General features: G+C 41.5%; 1 protein-coding gene across 1 annotated transcript in view; it reads right to left on the reverse strand.

The window, feature by feature from the left end:
- Positions 1 to 27,345, reverse strand: part of habp2 (hyaluronan binding protein 2) — a 60,503-nt gene that overhangs the window by 11,955 nt on the left and 21,203 nt on the right. The window contains exons 5-11 of the mRNA XM_039735918.1: positions 25,271 to 25,387; positions 22,291 to 22,410; positions 16,631 to 16,802; positions 16,428 to 16,537; positions 13,679 to 13,934; positions 10,200 to 10,342; positions 6,242 to 6,376 (exon numbers count right to left, since the gene is read on the reverse strand). Of these exons, the coding sequence (XP_039591852.1) occupies positions 6,242 to 6,376; positions 10,200 to 10,342; positions 13,679 to 13,934; positions 16,428 to 16,537; positions 16,631 to 16,802; positions 22,291 to 22,410; positions 25,271 to 25,387 (1,053 nt within the window). The remainder of the gene's footprint in view (positions 1 to 6,241; positions 6,377 to 10,199; positions 10,343 to 13,678; positions 13,935 to 16,427; positions 16,538 to 16,630; positions 16,803 to 22,290; positions 22,411 to 25,270; positions 25,388 to 27,345) is intronic.

The raw sequence follows: 27,345 nt of genomic DNA on the forward strand, positions 1-27,345 counted from the left end.
TTCAAAATCCTCCTTTTAACATATAAAGCATTAAATGGCCAAGGTCCGGCTTACTTGTCTGAACTTATCATGACTTACAAACCTGAGCGCACATTAAGATCTCAAGATGCCGGTCTGCTTAGGATTCCAAGGATTAATAAAATAACAGTGGGAGGTCGAGCTTTTAGTTACAGGGCCTCTAAACTGTGGAATGGTCTTCCTGCTTCCATAAGAGATGCCCCTTCAGTCTCAGCCTTTAAATCCCGGCTGAAGACTCACTACTTCAGTTTAGCATATCCTGACTAGAGCTGCTGATTAACTGTACAGACTGCATCTCTGTTGTTAGTCATTAGCACTATAACATAAGTAACATGATAATTATATTTGAATACTAACCCTCACCTATTCTGTTTCTTTTCTCGGTACCCAAATGTGGCCATTGGTGCCACGGCCCACCTGCCAAGTTGTTTGCCTGCCTATGGTAAAGTCATCCCTGATGAAGGATCACAGGAATCATGGGAAAGAGGGTCCTTTCATCGGAGCAATGTTTCAGCCGTGGCATGGCCAAATGGGGAGGCAGCTAGATGGATGAGGTCTCCAGGACTCTAAAAATATCCAAACCTAATTATGTCATATCATCTACTGTTAAACCGTACTTCTAAAATTTTTATTATTATGCTGTATTAAGGAATTGTTCTGTTCTGTGTACTGTATTGTATTGACCCCCTACTTTTGACACCCACTGCACGCCCAACCTACCTGGAAAGGGGTCTCTCTTTGAACTGCCTTTCCGAGGTTTCTTCCATTTTCCTACAAGGTTTTATTGGGAGTTTTTCCTTGTCTTCTCAGAGAGTCAAGGCTGGGGGGCTGTCAAAAGGCAGGGCCTGTTAAAGCCCATTGCGGCACTTCCTGTGTGATTTTGGGCTATACAAAAATAAACTGTATTGTATTGTATTGTAAACTGTATTTCCTGCTCTCCTATGAGTAGCAAGGCACAAACAATGCCAAAAATGACACTGACATCTGGTGAGACAGAAGTGGATGCGGAAAGCAACATACTTTGTGGACGACGTTTTGCCTATTCTCTCTGAATTGGACTATGACTTGTTGATACAAGCAATCGAATGTGAGGTTCCAGCTTCAGCTGCCTAGTCCCCAGCTAATCGTGGTGCTGAACAGGTTCATGTAGCTGACATGCCTGTGGCAATGTTTGCTTTAGAGGACTGCCACTTAAGAGGTAGAAATCAGATTGCAATGCACTGTGACGGTGGCTGCTGCTGACCCAGCCAAGTGAAGACAGCCTGGCAACATGCCTGCCGCATGTTCTTGGCAAACTGGCAGCCACAGCATGCAGCGACAGACGTTTTATGTTGATTTCTGTGTGAAGCCATTGCTTTTCAGGAAACTATGTTTTTTGGAAAACATATTCATCCCTCAAAGAGTTAAACAGAAAAATGATACCAAGGCAATTCTAGTCTCGGTCTGCTTGCTGACTACAGCTGGAATATCCAGAGGCCAAGTAAAGCAAGACGGCTGGGGCTCTTACCTGGCCAGGATGCCTTGACAGTTGAAAGACTAGGGGAGAGAGCTTATTCAGGGAATTATTTCCCCTTGGAGCTCTAGATGGCAGCCTACCAGAGCTGCAGGCGGTGCCTCGGACTCCAGCAGGGGTCCTTGGGAATTGGAGTTTGGAGCAGCCCTGGAACTCCCCTGCAGGAACTGTTGATCCCTGTGTGGCAGCACTTTCGCCACACCTGGAAGTGCTGCCAGAAGAAGGTTGTTGGACATCTGGAGCGCTTCTGGGTGTTCTATAAAAGTAGCCAGTCACCACTGGAGGAGGAGTGGAGGTGAAGGAAGAAAGAAAGAAAGAAAGAAAGAAAGAAAGAAAGAAAGAAAGAAAGAAAGAAAGAAAGAAAGAAAGAAAGTGTTTTGTGCTGTGCTTGTGCTGAACTGTGCTGTACAGGTGGGAAACTAGGGAAGGCGTTTCCCAAGAGGAAAAAGGGAAAAAAATAAAAGTGTGTGTGCTGAACTTGTGTCCTGAGTCTGTCTGTGTTGGGTTTGGGTGGCAGGAGCGCCCTCTGCAGGCCACAACTTCTACTTTTTAGGTGAGAGACTCCCAGCATGTATATACAATCATTTCCATCCCTCCTCAGGGCCAGGATGTGGGGACAAGTCTTGGTAATGAGACCCCTAAGTCATACTATATTCTCAGGCCATCTGGGATATATAATCCTCTAAGCAGGCCCCGTGTCTTCCCCGGGGTCTCCTTCTAGCCGTTCTTGCCCATTAAACCTCGGCAGTGAGGCATTTGTATCAGATACCTGGTGCGCCTCTACCTCCCTTGAATGACATTTACCAAACCTGCTGCTATACGAGAGCCAGGAACTCTGTGAAAGTCAATTCCCACCCATTACATGGACTCTACTCTCTTCTATTTTCTGGCAAGTGGTACCGAAGTTTACATTCTGTTTCTCTAAGACTGTGTAATATTGTAGTTTCATGCCACAGGCCATCAGAATTCTGAACGCACAAATATGACAACTTCCTGTTTAACCAGTGTCATTCCTCACTTTATGCTTTATATACTTACTGTATCATATTACGCTTTGGACTTTTTCAGCAGCACCTGCACTTTTACACACACACTTTGTTGTGTTTATTAATACAACAGACATACTTATGTCCTGTTATGTCCTTTGATACGTTTATACTTATCACTAACTCAATGCGGTTCAAAGTTGCAAATTGCCTCTGTACAATATCTTACTTACAGTGCAATTTTACTTTATTCTGGAAGATTTAAATCCCTTTCAGACTATACTGTTGCATGGTTGTATTGTCTGTTTATGGTTCGTATCTGTCGCACCTTTTATATGTTGCTATATGTTGCAAATATTTGGGATCAACAGTACAGAGTAATGGGGATTGTGGAAGAGAGCTGAAAAAGAGAGTGCAGGCAGGGTGGAGTGAGTGGAGAAGAGTGTCAGGAGTGATTTGTGACAGACGGGTATCAGCAAGAGTTAAAGGGAAGGTCTACAGGACGGTAGTGGGACCAGCTATGTTATATGGGTTGGAGGCAGTGGCACTGACCAGAAAGCAGGAGACAGAGCTGGAGGTGGCAGAGTTAAAGATGATAAGATTTGCAATGGGTGTGACGAGGATGGATAGGATTAGAAATGAGTACATTAGAGGGTCAGCTCAAGTTGGACGGTTGGGAGACAAAGTCAGAGAGGGGAGATTGTGTTGGTCTGGACATGTGCAGAGGAGAGATGCTGTGTATATTGGGAGAAGGATGATAAGGATACAGCTGCCAGGGAAGAGGAAAAGAGGAAGGCCTAAGAGAAGGTTTATGGATGTGGTGAGAGAGGATTTGCAGGTGATGGATGTAATAGAACAAGATGTAGAGGACAGGACGATATGGAAGAAGATTATCCGCTGTGGCAACCCCTAAAGGGAGCAGATGAAAGCAGGAGAAGAAGATGTTGCACTGGGGCTCATGGAGATACGTATCTCATTTCACTATGTACCTATTCAAAGTCGTTGACCTTGACCTCAGTTAGCACCTCTAGATGTGGATGGTCAGTGGCTTCACTATCAGCCTCTCCCTGATGTCTGTGCTTCTCACCCTTTCTCTAATTAAGAGTCCAGGCACCCTATGGAGAAAACTAATTTTGGCTACTTGGATCCCACGCTCTTTCGGCCATTACCCAAAGGTCACGACCATCGGTGAGGGTAGGGATGTAGATCAACTGTTAAATCGAGAGCTTTGCCTTCTGGCTCAGCTCCTTCTTCACCACTATGGACTAGTATAGCAACCACTCAACACCCCAATCTGTCTGTATGTACAATATAGTGTAAATATACGGTTATTGTAAATTTTAAACGTGTTTCACTTAAAATCCTTGCATATTAGAGAAAGTCTGATTAGATTTTTGAATTCAGCATACTGTGAGATTCATCTATGTTGGTAAATATGACAAATTGAAGTAAAATTTTGTTAACCAGTGTAATATACAGTGCATCCGGAAAGTATTCACAGCGCATCACTTTTTCCACATTTTGTTATGTTACAGCCTTATTCCAAAATGGATTAAATTCATTTTTTTCCTCAGAATTCTACTAACAACACCCCATAATGACAACATGAAAAAAGTTTACTTGAGGTTTTTGCAAATTAATTAAAAATAAAAAACTGAGAAATCACAAGTACATAAGTATTCACAGCCTTTGCTCAATACTTTGTCGATGCGCCTTTGGCAGCAATTACAGCCTCAAGTCTTTTTGAATATGATGCCACAAGCTTGGCACACCTATCATTGGCCAGTTTCGCCCATTCCTCTTTGCAGCACCTCTCAAGCTCCATCAGGTTGGATGGGAAGCGTCGGTGCACAGCCATGTTAAGCTCTCTCCAGAGATTTTCAATCGGATTCAAGTCTGGGCTCTGACTGGGCCACTCAAGGACATTCACAGAGTTGTCCTGAAGCCACCCCTTTGATATCTTGGCTGTGTGCTTAGGGTCGTTGTCCTGCTGAAAGCTGAACCGTCGCCTCAGTCTGAGGTCAAGAGCGCTCTGCAGTAGGTTTTCATCCAGGATGTCTCTGTACATTGCTGCAGTCATCTTTCCCTTTATCCTGACTAGTCTCCCAGTTCCATCCCCACAGCATGATGCTGCCACCACCATGCTTCACTGTAGTGATGGCATTGGCCTGGTGATGAGCGGAGCCTGGTTCCCTCAAGCGTGGCGCCTGGCATTCACACCAAAGAGTTCAATCTTTGTCTCATCAGACCAGAGAATTTTGTTTCTCATGGTCTGAGAGTCCTTAAGGTGCCTTTTGGCAAACTCCAGGCGGGCTGCCATGTGCCTTTTACTAAGGACTGGCTTCCGTCTGGCCACTCTACCATACAGGCCTGATTGGTGGATTGCTGCAGAGATGGTTGTCCTTCTGGAATGTTCTCCTCTCTCCGCAGAGGACCTCTGGAGCTCTGACAGAGTGACCATCGGGTTCTTGGTCACCTCCCTGACTAAGGCCCTTCTCCCCGATCACTCAGTTTAGATGGCCGGCCAGCTCTAGGAATAGTCCTGGTGGTTTCGAACTTCTTCCACTTACGGATGATGGAGGTCACTGTGCTCATTGGGACCTTCAAAGCAGCAGAAATTTTTCTGTAACCTTCCCCAGATTTGTGCCGCAAGACAATCCTGTCTCGGAGGTCTACAGACAATTCCTCTGACTTCATGCTTGGTTTGTGCTCTGACAAGAACTGTCAACTGTGGGACCTTATATAGACAAGTGTGTGCCTTTCCAAATCATGTCCAATCAACTGAATTTAATCACGGGTGGACTCCAATTAAGCTGCAGAATCACGGGTGGACTCCAATTAAGCTGCAGAAACATCTCAAGGATGATCAGGGGAAACAGGATGCACCTGAGCTCAATTTTGAGCTTCATGGCAAAGGCTGTGAATACTTATGTACATGTGCTTTCTCAGTTTTTTTATTTTTACTAAATTTGCCAAAATCTCAAGTAAACTTTTTTCACGTTGTCATTATGGGGTGTTGTGTGTAGAATTCTGAGGAAAAAAATTAATTTAATCCATTTTGGAATAAGGCTGTGACATAACAAAATGTGGAAAAAGTGATGCACTGTGAATACTTTCCGGATGAACTGTATTGTTATATACAATAATATTCTCCAAAATCAATCAATTAAATTCAGCATTCAAAGCCCACCTGCACAAAGATAGCTTTACGACTAGAGAGTCCCAGTCTAAAAGATGAGCACAGGGCCAGCACATTTACTTTAGAATTACATTAATGAGTTCTTTGTCCTTGCACTGAGTATTTGATTTATTTTCTAACTTCAGATAATAAAAACATTGATTTTCCACTTACTGTACTGAGAGAGAAGGGATTGGCATTTCTCCAGCAGAGCAAAACAAGTCTCTGTGCAAGTAGTGTGTTATTAGATATTACAGCCATTTTCTCACAGTGCACTTTTACAACATTTGACTGCCGTTAAGGTGTTAGCAGTGATTTTACATACTGGGAGATAATCCACGTTTTTAGGTGTAAGACGTTCTCAAAACACACAACCTACTGACGCACAGTCAAGTTTAGATTTCAGCAGGTAGATTTGGTCTGACGCTGCCCAGTGCACATTATTCATTTTAATGTTGTTTTCCTAAAGAACACAACTACTACAATCTATTAATTACACAGAAATAAACATTTTAAAAGAAAACGCATGATGAGAGAAAGAGCCACCTTTTTCTGTAGCACCCCATCCCGAGATGGTACACTGTGTGCCGTCGCCCAGCCGCTCCTCTGGCAGGCAAACTGTCTTGACATACTCGCTCTCATTGGCACAGTGACCATTGGTTGGCTTCAGCCGCAGCAAAGCTAAAAGTTAGTGGGGAAAAAATAAAAAAACAAAGAAAATATCAAAAATCAGCCTGTCTTCATGACGTGTTTTTGTGAAACTCCAGGACTGTGTTCACAAACCACTCTAATAGCCACAATTTTTTTATTTTTGCAGTTAACAATAGAGCTCAGCTACAGTAGGACTGCTGCTGCAATTCGCAGTAAGGTAAAGAAGTGCTCAGTTCTGTTGTTCCCATTTTGTCACCACTGGTCTGGTTAGCTGTTTAGTTGTTTCACTGTACAGTAGCAGGGAGCACAGTGATGCAGTGGTAGTGCCGCTGAGTTAGGAGACCCGGGTTCGCTTCCCAGGTCCTCCCTGTGTGGAGTTTGCATGTTTCCTCCGGGTGCGTGCAGGTTAGGTGCATTGGCGATCCTAAATTGTCCCTAGTGTGTGCTTGGTGTGTGTGTCCTGCGGTGGGCTGGCGCCCTGCCCGGGATATGTTCCTGCCTTGTGCCCTGTGTTGGCTGGGATTGGCTCCAGCAGACCCCTGTGACCCTATCTTAGGATATAGCAGGCTGGATAATGACTGACTGACTAACTGACTGTACAGTAGCTCTGTTCTTACTCTGTCTGATCTGTTGTAGCTTCCCAACCCTAATGACAGGACTAGTGTTGTCTGCTTCGCTCTTATAAAGTTGTGTGTCACTATAATTGTAAAAAAAAGTTGTAAATGAACATTAAAATATCAAAATCAATGACTTGTATCTTAATGATTTTTGTAAATTAAAGATGTTCAGAATTTTGTATGGAAAAAACAATAAAAATGATATGTAGTACATTAATAGTCATTTGTTTGTCTACTTTAATGTGAAATAAGCACATCAAATGAGAAATTAGACAAAAATCACACTGCATGTCGTCTTAAGTTTTTGGTTGGCACTTATCGCTGGCATACATTTTACTTTTGTTTTAACTTTTTTTTTTTTACAGTGTAAATCAATCTAACTCTGGGGACTAATGACAAAGAACTGATTTAAGATCGTCATTAATTATTAAAGAACAGCTAACATGGAGAAGCCCCATGTGAAAAGGTATGTGCACCCTAGAGTGTGATTGGATGAACAGACACTCATTGGGCACCTTATCAAAAACTTTTGAAAGCTGGCGTACGTAATCCAGAATACTCCACTGCACTGGGTTTTTCTGTCTTGTCTTGATATTTGTCTGTGGTGTATATTAAGTGAATTAAACATCTGTGGTTATCAGGATTTCACCAAACACTTTTTTATAAGACAACGCAAAGTTTGCTAGCTTCTGGTCTTTTAATACATTTTCTAGAGCTGCAGTAACTTCAGAAAATAAATTTTATACCGTTGTATACATGTATTGTCAAACACTTGGGAGACAACTTAAGGACTCTGATGTGCTAATGCCTTCTCTCTTCCTTCCTCTACAGAATGGAAGATTAATGGCAGTTCCACCTCTGAAGTCACTGTTGTCTGCCCCTTCCTACCTGGAGCCCATATGCAGGTCCAGCACCACCATTAATGTGAATTAGGCATTCGCCTAAGGACACAGATCATGGTGTCTGAACCCAGCCGTACACGTTAGCTACCAAACAGGTGATTGGTGCACTAATGAGTTTGGCCTAGGGTGCAAAACAACCTGCACTGGCACTGCCTGTGTGACCAGCAGTTTGGTCATTTTTAAGCCAGTTCAGTTTTGGACTCCCCTCTGAAAACATGTTTACATTATCTTTGTAAAAAGATAATCTATCTATTGTGATGGGTTGCCGGGTCCCATGCCTGGCCAGGATGCCCCTTCAACACTGGATTCAGGGAAGAAGCCATGGGATGTACTCTATGTCCCCCGAAAAGCATGGTGGCAGCCCTCCTGGGTTACATTGGGGCCACAGGTGTGGGACTTCAGGACTCAGACCCGTTGGGCTCCGTGGACACCACCTGGAGGAGTTGCACGGTTTAAGGAGCCTCTGTGGGCTGGAATGCAGCCACACCCGGAAGTGCAGCCTAATTAGGCCAATTACCACCTGGAGCACTTCTGGGAGGGCTACAAAAAGAGCCTGCAGCCACTACTCAAGGCGCCAGAGTTGGGTAGAGGAGGACAAGGTTGCTTGGGAGGAGTGGTGCCGCCAAGTGCTTGTTGTACTGGTGTGATTAGTGCTGGGACTGTGTATTACCTGTGGGTCACGGGGAAGATGTGTGCCCACAGGGGAAGAAAATAAAAAGTTCATTTTATTGTATACGTGCCTCCGTGTCAATCTGTGTCGGGTCAGGCGCTATATACAGACAGTTTACACTATCTATCTGTCAATCTATATGGTGCATTAGACTGATGTTCTGGCCAGAATGGTGGGCATTCTTGTTCCTGGATGGAACAATAAATTGGATGGATCGGGGAAACAGTCATTCAAGGTCCTACTGTTCCCCGATATGCTAGGTGGCAGCAGTCCTGGCACAGTGCATCCAAGTATATGTTGGCGCAAGGAGTGTTGGGAGTTACATTTCCATGGGGCAACCCTGTCAGGCATCATGGGTGCCAGCAGGGGGAGCTGTAGAGGAGAGATATCTCTATTGAACCTAAAGTCAGGAGGTAGCGGAGAAGGCTTGACTGAAGGTGAGTGGAGGAGATACATTATTGGGTTGTGCTTGAGATTTCTTGTGTTTTTGAGGAAGAACCTGCAAAAGGAATTTTGTGTAATAAATAAATTACACTTTGTTTAAATGTTTGACTGTGTGTGTGTGTACAGTACTTGTGTCTGAAGTGCATGGCTCTGGGGTGCCCCCTTTTGGCCATTATATATATGTAACTAGTCGCATTGTTTGTGCAGTTAAGTAAGTGTTGTCGAAAGTTGATTTGCTTTTAAACTTTATAATCCTAATACGATTGCACTCTGTACACATCCTCTACCGTGGATTTCTTTAATATTTCCTTTAGCTACTGGCATATTACTGTAGTACTAAAATCCTCACTAGTGAAAGCATCAGAAAAATACAAATTAAATCCATCCTCTATTTCCTTTTCAGTGTATTTTATTCCTCCACTACTAAACTCAATACACTTCTCCTTCTTCCTGACTTTTCCCTGCAGTCTTCTTCTCCTTGATTGTTACTGACTGGCATGCTGCTCAAGGTCAGTTTTTTACTGTGCACCTCATACTGCTAGGACATACTTAACTCTCCAAACGCTTGTCTGACAAAAGAGTGATCAGTGTACATACAGTATGTTATCATCTCAATAATTTTAAGTTAGTTTTGCTTTAGAAAGTATTCCACAGAAAAAAGTTATTTGATTAGTTAAGTTTTAGGGGCAAACCAGCAAGCAATGGCAACCAGGTAAATGAGATGAGAACCCTGAGAGTATATAGGAGAGCCCTTAATATGACTTTTTTTCCTATCTCTCTATTATTAAAGAAAATCTTGAGACGAGACTTTTATTTCCAAGAGATTTTTTCAAGTCCCACAGTCCCCTCATCTCTCATTCATGTGAATGCTTTTGTCAGACACACTTCCTGTGTTCTCATTTTTACATGCCCAGAGATTTTTTCAAGTCTCACCGTCAACGTGTATTGCCCGCCCGGGGGTTGGCAGGCGAAGCAAGTAGGGGGCTGCCCCCTAGTTATTTTAATAGTTAAATGCTAGTTTCTGATTTTTCAACTCTTTAAATACAACAGGCACTAAAATAAACCAGTCTGCAGAGCACATTTAGAAAACAAAAACTTGAAAGTGGGGAGGAACAACAGAAAACAAGTAAAGAAAAACTGAAATTGGGTCAACACAAGAGTGAACTCGAACGTCAAAGAAAGTCCAGAGGACAGGGGCTGAGAATTGTGCCGTCACTCACCTACATCATTGTACAAAGCCTCGTTCGTTTCTGTGTAGTTTTCATGCACTATTATCTCTTCAACTTCAAGAACCTGCTCATAAGGTCCTGGCTTGCTCAGATTCTCATCTCCCAGAACGACTGAATACTGGGATGGCTTTGCACTGAAATGCCAAAGAGAGAGAAAAGATCAAATAGCAGCAGTGTAACAAAAGCCCAGAAAGCTTTGTGATAGTTTACAACATGACAATACATACAACAAGCAATGTCCAAATATGGCCCTGAGGGACACCTGTGACTATAAGGATTTTGTTCTTTGGTAGATCCTTATTTCAAGTACACTTTACACCTTTAATCGATGTCTTTGACTGCTTAGTTAGTCATTTTGTTTCTCATAGATACATTGGGAGATCTCAGTGTTTGGTCAAACGTTTTAGAAATTTGATACAGTATATATATATTTGCAGCTTTGCAGCTGGGGATCCACAAAGGGAGAAAATGGATCACGTATCATAAAGTAGTTTTTATTCCTGAGCTTTCAACTCCTACCAGGGGTCTTCATCAGAAGATAATGCTTAGACTTATAAGAATCAAAGGCAATATATAGCAATAACTTACGTGGAGGGGGGTGGTGGTGGGGGTGTTGATTTCGGGTGGCTAGGTCCATTTATTGGGTGTGAAATCTTGTTTATTATGAATATGTTCTTGTTAAGTTTCCATATGCTGGATTTATGTCCAAGTGTCTGTTGATGGCGTTCTCATTTGATAACCAGGATTCAGCCAGCTCTCTGGTACTTTTAGTATTGGCTTTAAATTTTACTTGTACATTGTCCCAGTTAAATGTATGTCCTGTTGATTTAGTGTGCGTGTAGATCAATGATAGAGAGTCCTTTCTTCTGACGGCGTTGTGGTGTTCCTGTATACATTGTGAACGCTGGCCCCGGCACAGACAGACGGACAACATGTTTTCACCCATCACACCGTTTATTTACACTATATACAATTTAGTCAATGTCCAAAGTCACGTGCACTCACCCCCAGTGCCTCTGCACCGATTTCCCCAAAGTCCAGGGCCCACAGTCTTTGTGCCTTCCTGGCCGCCTCCCGTCCTCTCTCTCCAGTTCAGTCCTGCTACCTCCCGACATCCACCACTGACTGAAGGGAGGCGGCCCCTTTTATGGGAACCTGGATGGGGTCCAGCTGCTCCCCGGCACTTAACGGTGGCCACACCCCTGTGTGGCGGAAGTGCCGGCTGCGCACCCGGAAGCCGTCCGTGTCTCCCCGGTCGTCTTGCCCACGGCACTTCCTGGTGTGGCAGAAGTGCCGGGCTCCCGGGATAAATAGGCACTGGGGCGCCGCCTGGCGGTGGCCACGGGTCCCTACAGGGCTGGGCTTTAAAGCCCCCTACCCGAGACCCCCTGCATAACCAGGACGGACGCCCCACTCGGTCTGGAGGAGGCACACGCCTCCTCTGGTCCTCAAGCGTCCCGGCCGGGCTCCAGCCCCGGCCGAGGACCACACGGGATAAACCGGCATCGGGGCACCGCCTGGCGGTGACCACGGGCCCCCAACAGAACCAGGACGGACGCCCCCTCACGGTCTGGAGGAGGCACAAGCCCTCCTCACATCCTCCTGGGCGTCCCGGCCGGGGACCACAACAATGTGCGATTTTTGTTTTGAAGTTTGTCCAATGTATACCACTGAGCACGAGCTGCATGGAATGCTGTACGCTGCATTTCATGTTTCTGCTGTCGATTTCTTGTTTTTAGCATTAAAGAGGACCGTGCGCAGATTGTTAATGGGTTTGTGTGCTATTCTGACACCTGACTTGGCCAGGATGCGTGCAGCACCTTCAGACACATTGTGGTGATAAGGGAGTGAGTGCCAGGTGGGGTGGGGGTTCTGATTCAAGTGTCATATCATAAGTCATTGATATATATTGCCTTTGATTCTTGTAAGTCCAAGCATTATCCTCTGATGAAGATGATTGAAAGCTGAGGAATAAAAACTACTTTATGATACGTGATTCATTTTCTCCCTTTGTGGATCTCCAGCTGCAAATATGCAAACCGTATCACAGACCTATATATTGTGGCAGTAGGGGGCACTAGTGCTCCCTTGAACCCTCAGGTACCACGCAAGACACTGGATAAAAGCCCAATATTCTTTATTATTTTTCACAGTGCACCAAGCACCCTCCACACTACTTATATATTTAAGAGGTTCTGCCTGACCTGGAAGTGCTTCCAGGAGGACACCTCATTACACCAGAAGTACAAGGAGCCCCTCCGGCCCACCCAGGGACTCACAGTCGGGAGAGAAGTTAGATGAAGCTCGCCTGTAGAGAAGCGGAGGAGACAAACAGCCTTTGTGAAAGTGTTGTGACTATAAAGTACTCATTTGAACCTGGGACTTGTAGTGCAATTGTGTCTGGAGTGTCTGGGCTCAGTTATGCCCTCTACAGGTCACCATATATATATATACACTATATACTGTACATTATATAATACAATTGTATACAATATACAGTATATATTTTTATTGTACAATTTTATTAATTTGTTTTGATACACATGTAAGTGGTCACAAAAAAATATGATGTAATTTTATTACTTTTGTTTAATTTTGTTTGAAATCTGCATACAATAAGAATTACTTAATCAGTGGTCTGTTTCCCTGTTATATTGGTTGTATTTTAAGACTATACACTATTAGTTAGACAGTAGTTCATGTTACAATTTGCTACATAGCTAAAAAATATATACTTTTTTATTATGTTATTAGTTTAAACTTCAGTCCAGCATGGTTGTGGTGTGGTGAGTTCTATTGTCTCACAGTTCCAGAGCCCAAATGAATGATGAAATGAGGTCATATTTAATTATGGTGAAAAAGACAAATATAAAAGCACTGTCGCTATTTGTGATGATTAATGTATGAACTGAATTAAACTTGTAATTTGGAAAGATGCTTTACAGATCCTTTCCATGTATTTTTTCACATTATGGGTGGCAGAGACTCTATAAGGCAATCTTACGTCATAACCAAATCTTTCTGCGAGCAAAACTAAGATGAGAGAAAAACAAAACACTTAATGAAAGATGCGGAGCAACGTTATTGGTAACAAGAAAATAAATACGATTTTTAAAATACTTGTCAATAACAACATGTCAATGTTCAAGGGTAATTGCTTGTGAATGTTGATGTTATACGTTGATGGAACCCAAAATGGCTAAATGAATATGACATGTGCCAGAATGGTGCCATCCATTAGGTCAAAAGAGATTTATAAATATGCAAGTAATATAACACAAAACATAACCAGACCTAAATACATATATACAGTAAATAATACAATAATCCCATAAATATACAGTAAATAAAATAACATCAGTTTGCACTTAAAAATATTGGAATTACTAATTTGTAAGATTAATAATAAAAATGATTTAATATTACACTGTCTAATATTAGATACCACCTATCTGAAGATTTCAACTTACAATATGCAGTGTGCAGCTGTTAAAGCCCAGCAGGACTTTATTAAACTCGCTCCACACTGGTGGCCAGGTTCATGGACACCAACTTGTTCATTCAGCTGGAGGGATACCTGCCATGGATGTGAACCAGGAAGGGCTTTCCTGCCCCAGTAAATCCGAGGCATAACACGTGATGAATCTGGCTTCCCACAGGTATCAAACATTGCAGATGGTGCAATTTCATCACTAGCTGCAGGTGTAGTTTGTTCTGGAGGTGGAGCTGATAGAAAGCAAACAGTAAGCAAAGGGACCAGGGTGGTCAATTTTTTCAAATTTCAATAATGGAAGGATACTGGAATACTGAAGCTACTTGAACTGGAACACAAAAACACACACAGAGCTCATACTGCCATATCCAATTGTTCTTAACCTGTCTTTTATAATATTTAGTGTGAGGTCAAACATTAGTACATTAGAACAACCTAGACAAGTACAGGCCATTCAGCCCAACAAAGCTTGCCAGTCCTAGCCACTTATTTCTTCCAAAATAACATCAAGTCGAGTTTTGTAAGTCCCTAAAGTCCTACTGTCTACCCCACTACTTGGTAGCTTATTCCAAGTGTCTATGGTTCACTGTATGAAGAAAAACTTCCAAATGTTTGTGTGGAATTTACCCTTAAAAAGTTTCGAGCTTTGTCCCAATGTTCTTGATGAACTTATTTTAAAATATCAAACAGAGTTGTGTCGCGGTGCAGCAGTCCATTAGCCAGTGAAAGCGCTGTGAACAAGCCGTCTGCTGCTATGGTCCTGCCTTTGTCCAGTCTGATAGAGGTCACGTTGTTGTACCACGTGAATGTCACTGAGAGAATAAAACTGAATAATAAAAAAACAAGCGCTACCTTTTATAAGTAGCCAAAATCTACACTGGGTGTTACAGACTCAAATCAAGTGTATGTTTCTATTATATTATAGTAATATTAATAATAATAGCAGCTCACTACTCAAAAAGCGGGGCCCCAGACTCAAACCCACAACCTTCTGGTTACAAGGCAGTGGTTCTTAGCTCTGCACCATCCAGGAAAACTTTCTGTTGATTGAAATTTGGGCTTGTGCTTTTAACTCCTTGACAGTGTGGAATATGGCCGGCCATTCATCCCGGCCAATACCCCCAGACCGCCAGGTGGAGCCCCGAATGCCAGCAGGGAATTATGGACATTGGAGTTTTCCTTTACAGCCCTGCTGGATACCACAGGGGCCGCTAGAAGGCGCTGCAGGGAGGAACAGTGTTTATTTGCCCTACACCCCGGAAGTATGTCCGAGTCACATGGACAAGGGGAATGACGTGTTTCTGGGGTGAAGAAAAGGACTTTTGATCTGACCTGGAAGTGATAGGAGATCACATGGACTGGGGATTGGAACACTACCGGGTCAGGGATTATAAAAGGATTATGGGTGCTCCCAGACGGCGAGCTGAGCTGGGTGGAAGGGTGGCAACGAGTCTGGGAGTGGAGGATTGTTTATTGTATTGTTATTGATTGGTTTAATGAGTTTTGTGGAGGAGAGGGTGCTTTGTGCACTGTGCAGAATAAAAATAGTCTACTTTTGGACTTTTATCTGGTGTCTGACATCTTGGACAAGGGTTCAAGGGAACGATAGCACCCCCAATCTGTCACAACAGCAACATGTAAATTGAAAGTTTTTTTTTCCTTTGGTTATATTCTTGAATAAAAGCACACATGTTTATTTGATATTTAGACTAAAGCCTTCACACATTATACACTTCTCATCATTATTAGCATAACATGGAAAAAGTTTCTGCTTTAGGTATGTGTTCAGCATTTCTTGCATTTCTCGCATTTTCTGTCATCCTACATTTACCCAGATTGATGTAGACATGGAACACGCATGAAATGTATGTATTCCAAAAAATTATATATTATTTACCCTATACAACTCCAGGCCACACCACGATAAACACACTTGGGCTCTGAGAATTTTGAGACAGACTCAGCTCTGTCAAGGGGCGGATGGGATAGCTGACTGCTTGCTGCTTGTGCTGATCAACACATTTACAAAACAAAAGACGCTGATGGAGAGGTGCGAAGGAATTTAAGGTGGGCCAGGATTACAAGTTTTTTCGTAGGCTTCAGGGATTCTAGTGTTAAACATCCGGTGTTATGTCACTGACAGGCAAATCCACAAACTATAATGCAAGGACTTGGAGATATAAAGAGAAACAATATCTGGGACAAGCAAAGGACAAAAAACAAAAAAGACTGTTAAACTAAAACAACAAATAACAATTTGCTAACCAAAAAAAAAGGGCATGTAAAGTCCAACTCACAGAAAATCAACCAAATGCATAATAATAATTCTTTGCATTTATATAGCGCTTTTCTCACTACTCAAAGCGCTAAGCAATTGCAGGTTAAGGGCCTTGCTTAAGGGCCCAACAGAGCAGAGTCACTTTTGGCATTTACGGGATACGAACCGGCAACCTTCCAATTGCCAGTGGAGATCCCTAGCCTCAGAGCTACCATTTTGCATCTGTGAATTCTCCCCCAATATCCAGAATCTCGTATGAGAGCTGTGCATTATCACTTTAAATACCATCTGAGGTGTGACAACATAAAAAGTACAATATGGCTGCCATCTAAGATAAAAAATCTGCAAAGAAAATGGCAATGCGGTAGATCATTAAACATAGTGATAAAAATATTAATGTAGTTTATGGACACATGAGCAAAAGAATCAAATCATAAAATCACCATACCTGTAGTTTGTGTGGAAACAGCGTCACACTGGGAAATGTTGCAATAGTTCCATGTCAGCTTATTTTTCTTGAGAAAAAAGCACCAGGGTTTTACATCAGAGTCTGGATTCCTATTTAAAATTACACATATGCAGTATATGCTTAAAAAATAAACAAAGTAACAACATGGCTTTGCAGCTCTCATATTAAAAACTTTGAATTACCTGCAGTATTTGTGCTCCCCAAGGCCTGCTTCAATCGCTTCATCAGTAAAAGGATTAACTTCTTCCTGAAGGACCTTGTAGGAGTTCCAGTAAAGGCAGGGTTCCCCATCCTCTGTGATGCTGGCCTTGCCCATGTAGGTGTCACCAGTTCCAGAGTAACAGTCATTGGGACCTGAAAGGGAATTCAGATAGTGATTCACTATTTATATATATAGTGACCACTAGGGGGTGTCAGCTCAAAAAAATTAAAGGGACACTTTTAATCAGAGTATAACGTCAAGTCAGTGAAACTTCTGGGCATCATGAACTGGTCAGTTAAGTAGCAGAGGGGCTTGTTAATCAGTTGCAGCTACTTTGGTGTTAATGAAATTAACAAGAGGTGCACTAGAGGGGCAACAATGAGATGACCCCCAAAACAGGAATGGTTTAACAGGTGGAGGCCACTGACATTTTTCCCTCCTCATCTTTTCTGACTGTTTCTTCACTAGTTTTGCATTTGGCTACAGTCAGTGTCACTACTGGTAGCATGAGGCGATACCTGGACCCTACAGAGGTTGCACAGGTAGTCCAACTTCTCCAGGATGGCACATCAATACGTGTCATTGCCAGAAGGTTTGCTGTGTCTCCCTGCACAGTCTCAAGGGCATGGAGGAGATTCTAGGAGATAAGCAGTTACTCTAGGAGAGCTGGAGAGGGCCATAGAAGGTCCATAACCCATCAGCAAGACTGGTATCTGCTCCTTTGGGCAAGAAGGAACAGGATGAGCACTGCCAGAGCCCTACAAAATGACCTCCAACAGGCAACTGGTGTGAATGTCTCTGACCAAACAATCAGAAACAGACTTCATGAGGGTGGCCTGAGGGCCCAACGTCCTCTAGTAGGCCCTTTGCTCACTGCCTGGCACCGTGGAGCTCGATTGGCATTTGCCATAAAATATCAGAATTGGCAGATCCACCACTGGTGCCCTGTGCTTTTCACAGATGAGAGCAGGTTCACCCTGAGCATATGTGACAGACGTGAAAGGGTCTGGAGAAGCCGTGGAGAATGTTATGCTGCCTATAACATCATTCAGCATGACTGGTTTGGTGGTGGGTCAGTGATGGTCTGGGGAGGCATATCCATGGAGGGACACACAGACCTCTACAGGCTTGACAAAGGCACCTTGACTGCCATTAGGATTTAGGTAATGGGATGAAATCATTGAACCCACTGTCAAAACCTGTGCTGGTGCAGTCAGTCCTGGGTTCCTCCTGGTGTACGACAATGCCCAGCCTCGTGTAGAGAGAGTATGCAGGCAGTTCCTGGAGGATGAAGGAACTGATACCATTGATTGGCCCCCACACTCGCCTGACCTAAATCCAATAGAACACCGCTGGGTGTGACATTATGTTTTGCTCCATCCAACGCCGCCAGGTTGCACCTCAGACTGCCCAGGAGCTCACTGGTGCCCTGGTCCAAATATGGGAGTAGATCCCCCAGGACACCATCCATCATCTCTTTCAGAACAAGCCCCCCACAACGTTGTCAGGCATGCATACAAGCACGTGGGGGCCATACAAACTACTGTGTACGATTTAGAGTTACTACAATGAAATTTTAGCAAAATGGACTAGCCTGCCACATCCTTTTTTCACTTTGATTTTCAGGGTGTCTTTGAATTCAGCCCTCTGTAGGTTGATCATTTTCATTTTCATCCAACGATGTGGCATCCTTTCATTCCTAACACATTACCCAGTCCATATCAGTAGAGATATCCAGGAGGATTTTGTTTCCTATTGAGATCTGATGTGTTAAAGAGTTGCTTTAATTATTTTGAGCAGCTTTTTATATTTTATATATATATATATATATATATATATATATATATATATATATATATATATATATATATATATATGAATACATACTGTATATATATATATATATAAATACATATACATATATATAGTTATAATCATCAAAATTAAAAATTGACTCTTCAATTCCACCCGGGGGAGTAAATGCGAACATTAATTTTATTTTAATTCTTTTCATTTTTATTACTATTTAATTTAATATTGTTTCTTTGTATCAGTATACTGCTGCTGGATTATGTGAATTTCCCCTTGGGATTAATAAAATATCTATCTATCTATCTATCTATCTATCTATCTATCTATCTATCTATCTATCTATCATATAGTGACTCTATCTATATATCTATCTATCTATCTATCATATAGTGACTTTATCTATCTATCTATCTAAAAGAAATAAACATTTGAAATACATCAGTCCGTGTGTAATGAATGAATCTAATACACAAGTTTCCCTTTTTGAATGGAATTACTGAAATAAATCAACTTTGTCATGATATTCTAATTTTATGAACGGCACCTGTAGATAGATAGATAAGGCACTATATGATAGATAGATAGATAGATAGATAGATAGATAGATAGATAGATAGATAGATAGATAGATAAAGGCACTATATGATAGATAGATAGTTAGATAGATAGATAGATAGATAGATAGATAGATAGATAGATAGATAGATAGATAGATAGATAGATAGATAGATAGATAGATTTTACATGTACTCAAAACCTAGTCATTAAGAAGTCAAAAACTGAGCAATATGGTTGACTTAATGTGAGGAGGAACAGAATGACAGTTTAGTTACTTCAACTACATTTTTTGTGAGGGAGGATTAGCCCAAAACTAAAATGTCAACTATGAAGAAGAGATGTGCATATGAACTTTTTTAATTGCTCGAGTATTAAGCTAAATTATTTTTAACTTACCTTGTGACTTTTGCGTGAAATTTTAAACAGGTAAGTTAATGGAAGGAATTATTAAGGAAAAGGTAAGAACAGGAGTGTAAGGTAACAGTGAACATGGATTCAGATGGAGGAGGTTGTGTTTTACTTATATACTGGAATTTTTTAAGGAAACAAAAGCATATGATCTGAGAGGTGCATACTATATTTTTTTTATCTTGATTTTCAAAAGGCATTTAATAGGATCACAAATAGACGATTAGGCATCAAACTAAAAGACAAGTGAATTTAGTGTGTGGAGAATAGATGGGTGCAAAATTGGCTGTAACACAGAAAATAAATAGTTATAGTGCAAGGAATTTTATTTTTAATGTTTAACATTTTTAACTGCTATTTTTAATATATATAAACCCTGTAGTTAGAATATAGCGGGTTGGATAATGGATGGATGGATGAATAAACCATCTTGATAGGAATAGAAATAACAAGTTAGTTTGCAGATGATGCAAAGCTAGGTGTTATGACAGCTAGTATAAAATCAGCCAAATCAATACAGAGAGGGCTGAATAGAATACAGCTGTGGGTAGATTTGTGGCAGATGAACATTAATGTAAGTAAATGTAAAGTATTACACATAGGAAGTAGAAGTGTTAGATTTGATTACACAATGGGAGGTCAGAAACTTGTAAGAACCCGTTTATAAAAAGGACCTGGGTGCCATATTGGACTCGTCACTGTCAACATCCAGACAGTGCACAGAAGCCATTAAGAAGGCTAACAGAATTTAAGGTTGCATAACATGAGACATGGAGTACAAGTCAAAAGAGGTTATGCGTAAAGTTTTGATCTCGAGGCTACAAAAAAGTCATAGCAGCACTGGAGAAAGTCCAGAAGAGAGCAACCAGGCAAATTCCAAGACCAAGAGGAACACCCTATGAGGAAAAATTAAAGGAGCGGAGTCTTTTCAGTTTAAGTAAATGGAGGTTAATAGGAGACATGATTGAAATGTTCCAAATTGTGAAAGGAACTAGTCCAGTGAATCCAGGCTATTATTTTAAAATGAGTTCAACAAGAACGCGGAGACACAGTTTGAAACTTGACATGGATAAATTTCCCACAAGTGTTAGAAAGTTTTTCTTCACACAGAGAGCCATAAACACATGGAATGAATTATCAAGTAATGTGTAGGAGAGTAGGACTTTAGGGACCTTCCAAATTTGACTTCATGTTATTCTGAAGAAATCAGGTGGATAGGGCTGGTGTGCATGATGGGCTAAATGGCCTGTTTTTGTCTAAGTTTTTCTAAGAACTGGCGCCACATCTTCAATGACTTACCAGCTGTCGTCTGTACATTCTAAGGTTATGGCATCACTGAGCTTTGTAACTGTTCTATCTAATGGTGTGGGCATTTACAACCTACCTCTGCTTATATGTAGACACTTCATGTCATCTCACATATGGAGTTCTTTCATGTACAGCAATATTACTGGCGGTTGTGTTTTAGCAGGTTCACTTATTCTTGCTCTCTTTTGAGAGGATTGGTTCCGACTAAACTGTGGTGAAAGTGCAGCGCATACAACGATCACACAACTCAGACTGTCAAACTTGAACCTGTTCTTTATAGAAAGCTGGAGTGTGTAGGCTTAACATGGTGTGGATTCCCAGTCACGATGGCTTTCTTCCACTAAAACCATGTTGCCAGCACTATTATGAATGCAAACTTCCACTTGGCCCTGCATTGGCCATTTTGCAGCTACATCTAGAAGAAGTACTGCTGTATTTTCTGCTTGTGCCTCTTTCCTATGCTTATCATTCCTTATGTCCATGCAGTCATGTATGACATTGTTGTATGTGTGTTGCACTTGTTTTACACTATAGCACTTGATATTTAAGCTCACAGAATGCCATCTGTGTGCCAAAATCTGTCTGATGCACAAAATGTCCTTCCCTGTAAATAGCTGGGTGACCTGTCGAGCTCAAGATGGGGCCTACATGTATTGATAGTGAACAAAGGGAATATGAAGTTGTTGCTGCTTCGTGCTGTGTCATAAGCAAATTTTTTTTTTATCGAATCAGTGGCAGTTTGATAGGCCATCTTAACATTGCATAGTTTAGGCTTAACACAATTATCCTCAATTGACTCAAAAAGTGTTCAAACTTGGTTTGCCATATTGTCACATTACACATTGCAAAACTGCCTTCCTCATGATGGTGGGTGGACTTTGGATCAGCGTCTGGATTAAAATTTGAACAATAATGGTTGTCCAAGTGGTTGAATATCCAAGCCCATGCCTATTACAGAGGTAACTGATTAAAGTGTTATAGCAGATTGTCAGGCATGCACGTCAGTGGATCATTCTCGGGGTTCTTCTGAGGTATGTGTCTCCACCCCAGGCTGAGAGGAGCTCTGGCACTAGCCTTATCCTCTTTTTTTCCCTCCACAGTGGCAAGAAGACGTCCAGTGATTCCGCCTGGTCTCACTGTTACATATCCCGCGGTTCCCGGAAGAAGGCGTGACTCGTTACGAGAGTGCATTGTGGGATGGCACTCCAGCCTACCGTGACTTTGAGAGGCTTTATCAGTCAGAAAAAGTTCTTCAAGCTAGGACCCTGATTTTTAGTTTGTTTAGAACCATCCATTGAACACTGTTGTTTCAATTAAACAAGGACAACCGTGTTAGCATCCCAACATTTTAACTTTTGTACCACAATATAAAAGAGGAATGCACTAAGCTGTTTAAAGTGAGTTAAGAAGGTGGGGCAAAGAATTTCAAGACAGCAAATCCAATCCAACTGGTAAAGGATTTACTGTACCCTTTCAAAGTGAAATATTAACAAGAAGCAGTCAAACAAACTACAGTGCCTCTCATGTAGAAAATGGAAATTTGAATAGACTTACCATTTTCACAGAACCTTCCGTTAAAAGATGCCGGACAAATACAGGTAAACCGAGATCTGGTTGCCCCCTTAGCACAGCTTCCACCATTCTGACAGGGATTTGGATCACATGGAGAGAAAGCTGAGCAATTCCAAAAGAAAGACGAGTCAGGAAATAAGGAAACTAACGTACTACTCTGAGATGATTTCAAGGTGGCATGCTTGCCTCTCATGCCAATTGACTTCTTCTACCAGGGGTCTTTCCATATTTCTACTCTGTGAGCACTGGCAGGGTCACACAGAGACTGGAGACTCGACTGATGTTGGATACTATGTAGTAGTGTTAACCGATAAAGTTCTAGAACAAGGCTATTCAATTACAAATTCAGCCGGGCCAGATTTTCAAACCAACAAATGTAGCTGACATTCTCAGCGGCCGGTAAGCAGCTGGTAACAATGAATTGTAAAACAAACACAAATGAACGTATTGAAAAACAAGTAATGTTTATTCATCGTTTCCCTTTTACATTTGGTCACATCAAAAATTGCATAAAAAACAATAAAAAAAAGCTCTAATTGAACAGAATCTGAGGTAGTAGTAATACTTTTTTGCCCACTTTGAAATAGAACAATAAACATTTTGCTCACATCTGACTTAGACACACCTCAAAGTGCATAAAAACAAAATAATGCACAGTGTGACTAATAATATCTGTGTCCCTTTTGAAATTAAATAAATACTTTGGTCATATATGACCCAGGTACATCACAAAGTACATTTAACAGAATTAAAAAGAACTATCGATGCTATCGATAGAACAAGTGCTAACAGCAACAGACACACATGAATTGACGTCTGTTGCTCATTTTAAATCAGCACTTGTGTGATCAGCGGTGTCTTTTCTATAATCAAAAAGGTGGCGGTGCGCATACGTTGTGCTTGGATCAAGTTTGAGGTACTGTGGAGATACACAGAGGCCTAGCACTACATGTTTTGTTTATTTGGTGAAAAAACATAACATTTAAAACTTGACATTGACAAATCTAATCAAATATAATAATTACATTTCTATAATGTTTTATTCACTACTCAAAGCGCTTTGTATACTCCATGCAGGGAGGACCCAGGATGCGTACCCATGATTTTCTTATCGCAAAGCAGTGGCGCTTCCATTATACCACCTACACAGCTGTACTGTGTTGCATAATATTGTGCTTGATTGTTTAAAATTACAAACACAGAATTTACAAAATCCAAAAATGTTAACCGTAGGTTAATAACAAGCTCTATACTTGTTGTTATGTAGTTCCGGGAAGCAATCAGTGCTTAATTTCATTCGAGTTTTAAAGAAAATTCCAAACTTTTTGCGTGTTTTCGTCAAATGCAGTCTTTCTAATTTGTTCTTTGCTTTGAGTGTCATGTCGTAACAGCCATGAATCCGCGGAATCGAAACGCGTGAGTGGAGGGTCAACCAATCATACGAAGAGAAGTGCGGAGACTGTGCTTGTCAGTAACGAGGCTCTCATCGGAGTAACAATTAGATTCATTTGTGAAAGCCCATGTTTGCACTCACTTGATGAACCTGGAATACAACTAATACTCGTCGCACAATTGATTATAGAATCATTTAATATGTAGTCAATGTCATGACCAGCTGTCACGGCCAAGGTGCCACCACAATGTATCGGTGTGCACCATTACCACAGACCGGTAGTGGTCTCCCCTAGACTTTCTTGTATACTCAGATATGGGGATAGATATTTGAGACGCAAACCACAAGACAATGATTATATTTTTCTACTATGTATATTAAAGAACCATCAACAGCAAATCAAATCAAATTAATAATATATTGAATAATCATTATAAAAGTAAAGTTGAATAAATCGGACTCTGCAGCTGCATTAATAAAAGGTAAAGTACCACTTCCGGTTAACGGAAATACCCCAAAAGTTGAGAGAAATCTACATTTTGTACCTAATACTTGTATGCAAAATTTGGTTGACCCAAGTGAAAGTGTTCTCAAGTTATCGTGTTTACACACATACACACACATAATTACAAAAATGGTATTTTTTTTAACTCAAGGAGGTCTAAAATGTCGAGATTCATCAAAATCTCGACATTGAATTTCTGGAGGATTATAATACTTTCCCTATACTTTGTGTACGAGAAAGTAAAAAGAAAAAAAAACAGTCACTGTATCATAGACTACTACCGCCAACTTCTAGTGCATTGTGGGTTGAATGTTGCTCGACTTTGCGGAGTGTTGTATTCATAGTCTGTACTGCTGTAGGAATTTATGTAGGAATTTCTGAAGGCTCACAAAATGTGTTTTTTCTCTGCATTTCTGGTGGGACCACAGGCTGGACCACTCAGAGGTTACTTCTGGCCGCTAGTGGCCTACGGGCTGCCATTTCAATATGTCGGCTGTAGGGAATGTGACCAGTAATGTCACTTTCACTTTGTGGATATGGAAGTCTTATTTCTATATATAGACAAATTGCATCACGTTGTCGTGGGGATTTATACATTTTGAGAAGACAATAAAATGGCATGGTGCATGGAAGGAGCCCATGTGAGAAACTAAATGCACACATTCTTAAAACAGTCCTGCTATTCTTAGGGAAAAAAACAACAACAAGAATACATATTCCATTAGATAGACTGCTGTGGTTCTCAACAACAACAACATTTATTTCTATAGCACAAATGATGTAGCTCAAAGTGCTTTACAAGATGAAGAAAAATATATATAAAAATTAGGCAATACTAATTAACAAAGAAGGCCAGGGAGGACAGAAAAAAACAAAACAAAAAAAAAAACTCCAGAGGGCTGGAGAAGAAAACAAAATCTGCAGGGGATCTGAGGCCATGAGACCACCCAGCCCTCAGTAGGCATTGCACCTAACTGAAGAAGCCATACGTCTGCTGTTAATGTAGCGTTTACATTAATTTGTGAGAAAAATCTTAACCAAAGAAAAAAACAAAACAAACCTACATTTTTGGCATTGTTCTCCTTGGAATGGATGTTTGCATTTGCACTTGTAGTATGGAGGAGATGTAGTCAGCACACATTCTCCATTCCTGCATTTAGCTTTCTTGCAATAAGTTTTCACTAGAAAGGAATAAGAAAAGAGAGTTAGGTTATATTAAACATGCAACAAACACGAAAACAGAAATCATCGTCAGATAAAGACTACAAGATCTTGAACACAAAGTTTAAATAAACTACTTTTTGAACTATTAAAAATGTGACCAATTTCATGCCTCATGCAAAAAATATCCAAAAATGTGGCAGCCACAAAGCAAATGTGTCTAAGCCAAGTGAGATTTGATATCCATAATTAAAATGGCCTTCAGTTCTGCACTTAACAGACTAAATCATGCAAAGTTATTTTGCCTGCTACATGGATGGGCAATGCTTAAATCTGAACATAAACACTGAGAGTCGTGCTACATTTAATCAAAGCATGGCACACGTATTACATAGCAAGTGAGGTTTTTGGCAGCGGGCACAAATTTTCCTGAGGGCTGAAACACACAAGGTCTTTTTATACAGCATTAATGAGTCAAGAAATATAACAAAAATTAGACACAGCAGCCAACAGTCATCAAAAGTCGAAGGGCAAAATGTTAAAATACTAAATTCTGATAATTTGTGGAGTTTGTAAGACGTTTGTGTACCCACAGTTGAATTCTTTGTTTCTGCGGGTGACGATTGTTAAATGAGTCAACATCCATAAAGCATCCATTCTGGATGGAATTTCAAGGCTCCTTTTAAAAGCCTGTCGCTGCTCTATTCATTGTCACCTTTAGTGTCTCCCTAAAACTCCTGTTACTTTACGTGACCTTTCCTGCTATTTTCTGTCACAGACTTCATTTCAATAATCTGGCATACCCAGTCTGTGACTCACACCGAAAAAATCAAACAGGTAGGTGCAGCTACAGGAGCAGATTCTCTTAATAGTGACAGAATAAGACTACTCAATCCTACGATGATAAGTCGCTGAGACACTCATGGTGGAACTCAGTAAATGGAATAATCCACACTCGCTGCACCTCCTTCCATTTGCAAACTGTCAGAACTGGTGCATGGAGGATGTTAGATCCTTTGCAATTTGTACTATCCGAGCAAATATAAATAACAGAAACTGCAATGATGCTTATGAGCTACAGCTCAACATTTAACACTGTTGCAGTACCAAAACGGATTACTGAGCTCCTAGTCTAGGACCCTCTTGAACTGGATTTTGGATTTCCTAACTGGCACACTGCTGCACATGCAGACTTGTTCAATGCAATTCTCTATGATGGTCTTGAACACAGACACTTCACAGAGCTCTGTGTTGAGACCCTCACTGTATAACTGTGCAATCGAACACAGCTACGTAATTACATTTGCTGACAAAACCACCACCGTGATCCTACTCACCAACAATAATGAGATGGCATACAGAGAAGGTCAGGAACTGTACATTTCTTGGAGTCACCATGCTTGATGACTTAGTGTTGCAGAGCCAGATGTAATGAGAAGTCAAGCAAAATGGCACCTTTTATTGGCTAACTAAAAAGATTACAATATGCAAACTTGGGAGACAGCTCGGGCCCCTTCTTCAGGCAAGAGGGACTAGATTGGCCTTGCAGGCTTGCCTATTGTAATCTTTTTAGTTAGCCAATAAAAGGTGTCATTTAGCTTGACCTCTTATTACATCCATAATGGCTAACACGGTACAACACTGTAGTACTACAGAGATTATTGTGAGCGAATTCCACTTAAATGTGGGTGGTGTCACAAGTGACTGGGGGTGGTACCCAGCCGGGAGGCCCCGGAGGACCGGAGGAGGGCTTACACCTCACCCAGACCACGTGGGGGCACCGCCCTGCTGGCTTTGGGGACCACTGGAACAGAGCTGTGAAAGCTCAACCCCGTAGGGGCCCGTGGTCACCGCCAGGGGGCACCCCAATGCCTTCGGAACCCTGGCCCTTAGCACTTTCGCCACACCTAGAAGTGCTGGGGGGGAAGAAGACCAGGGACACCCGGAGTGCTTCTGGGTTGCGCAGCCGGTACTTCCG

This window comes from Polypterus senegalus, chromosome 1, assembly GCF_016835505.1.
Source record: "Polypterus senegalus isolate Bchr_013 chromosome 1, ASM1683550v1, whole genome shotgun sequence".
NCBI classification, from domain to species: domain Eukaryota; kingdom Metazoa; phylum Chordata; class Cladistia; order Polypteriformes; family Polypteridae; genus Polypterus; species Polypterus senegalus.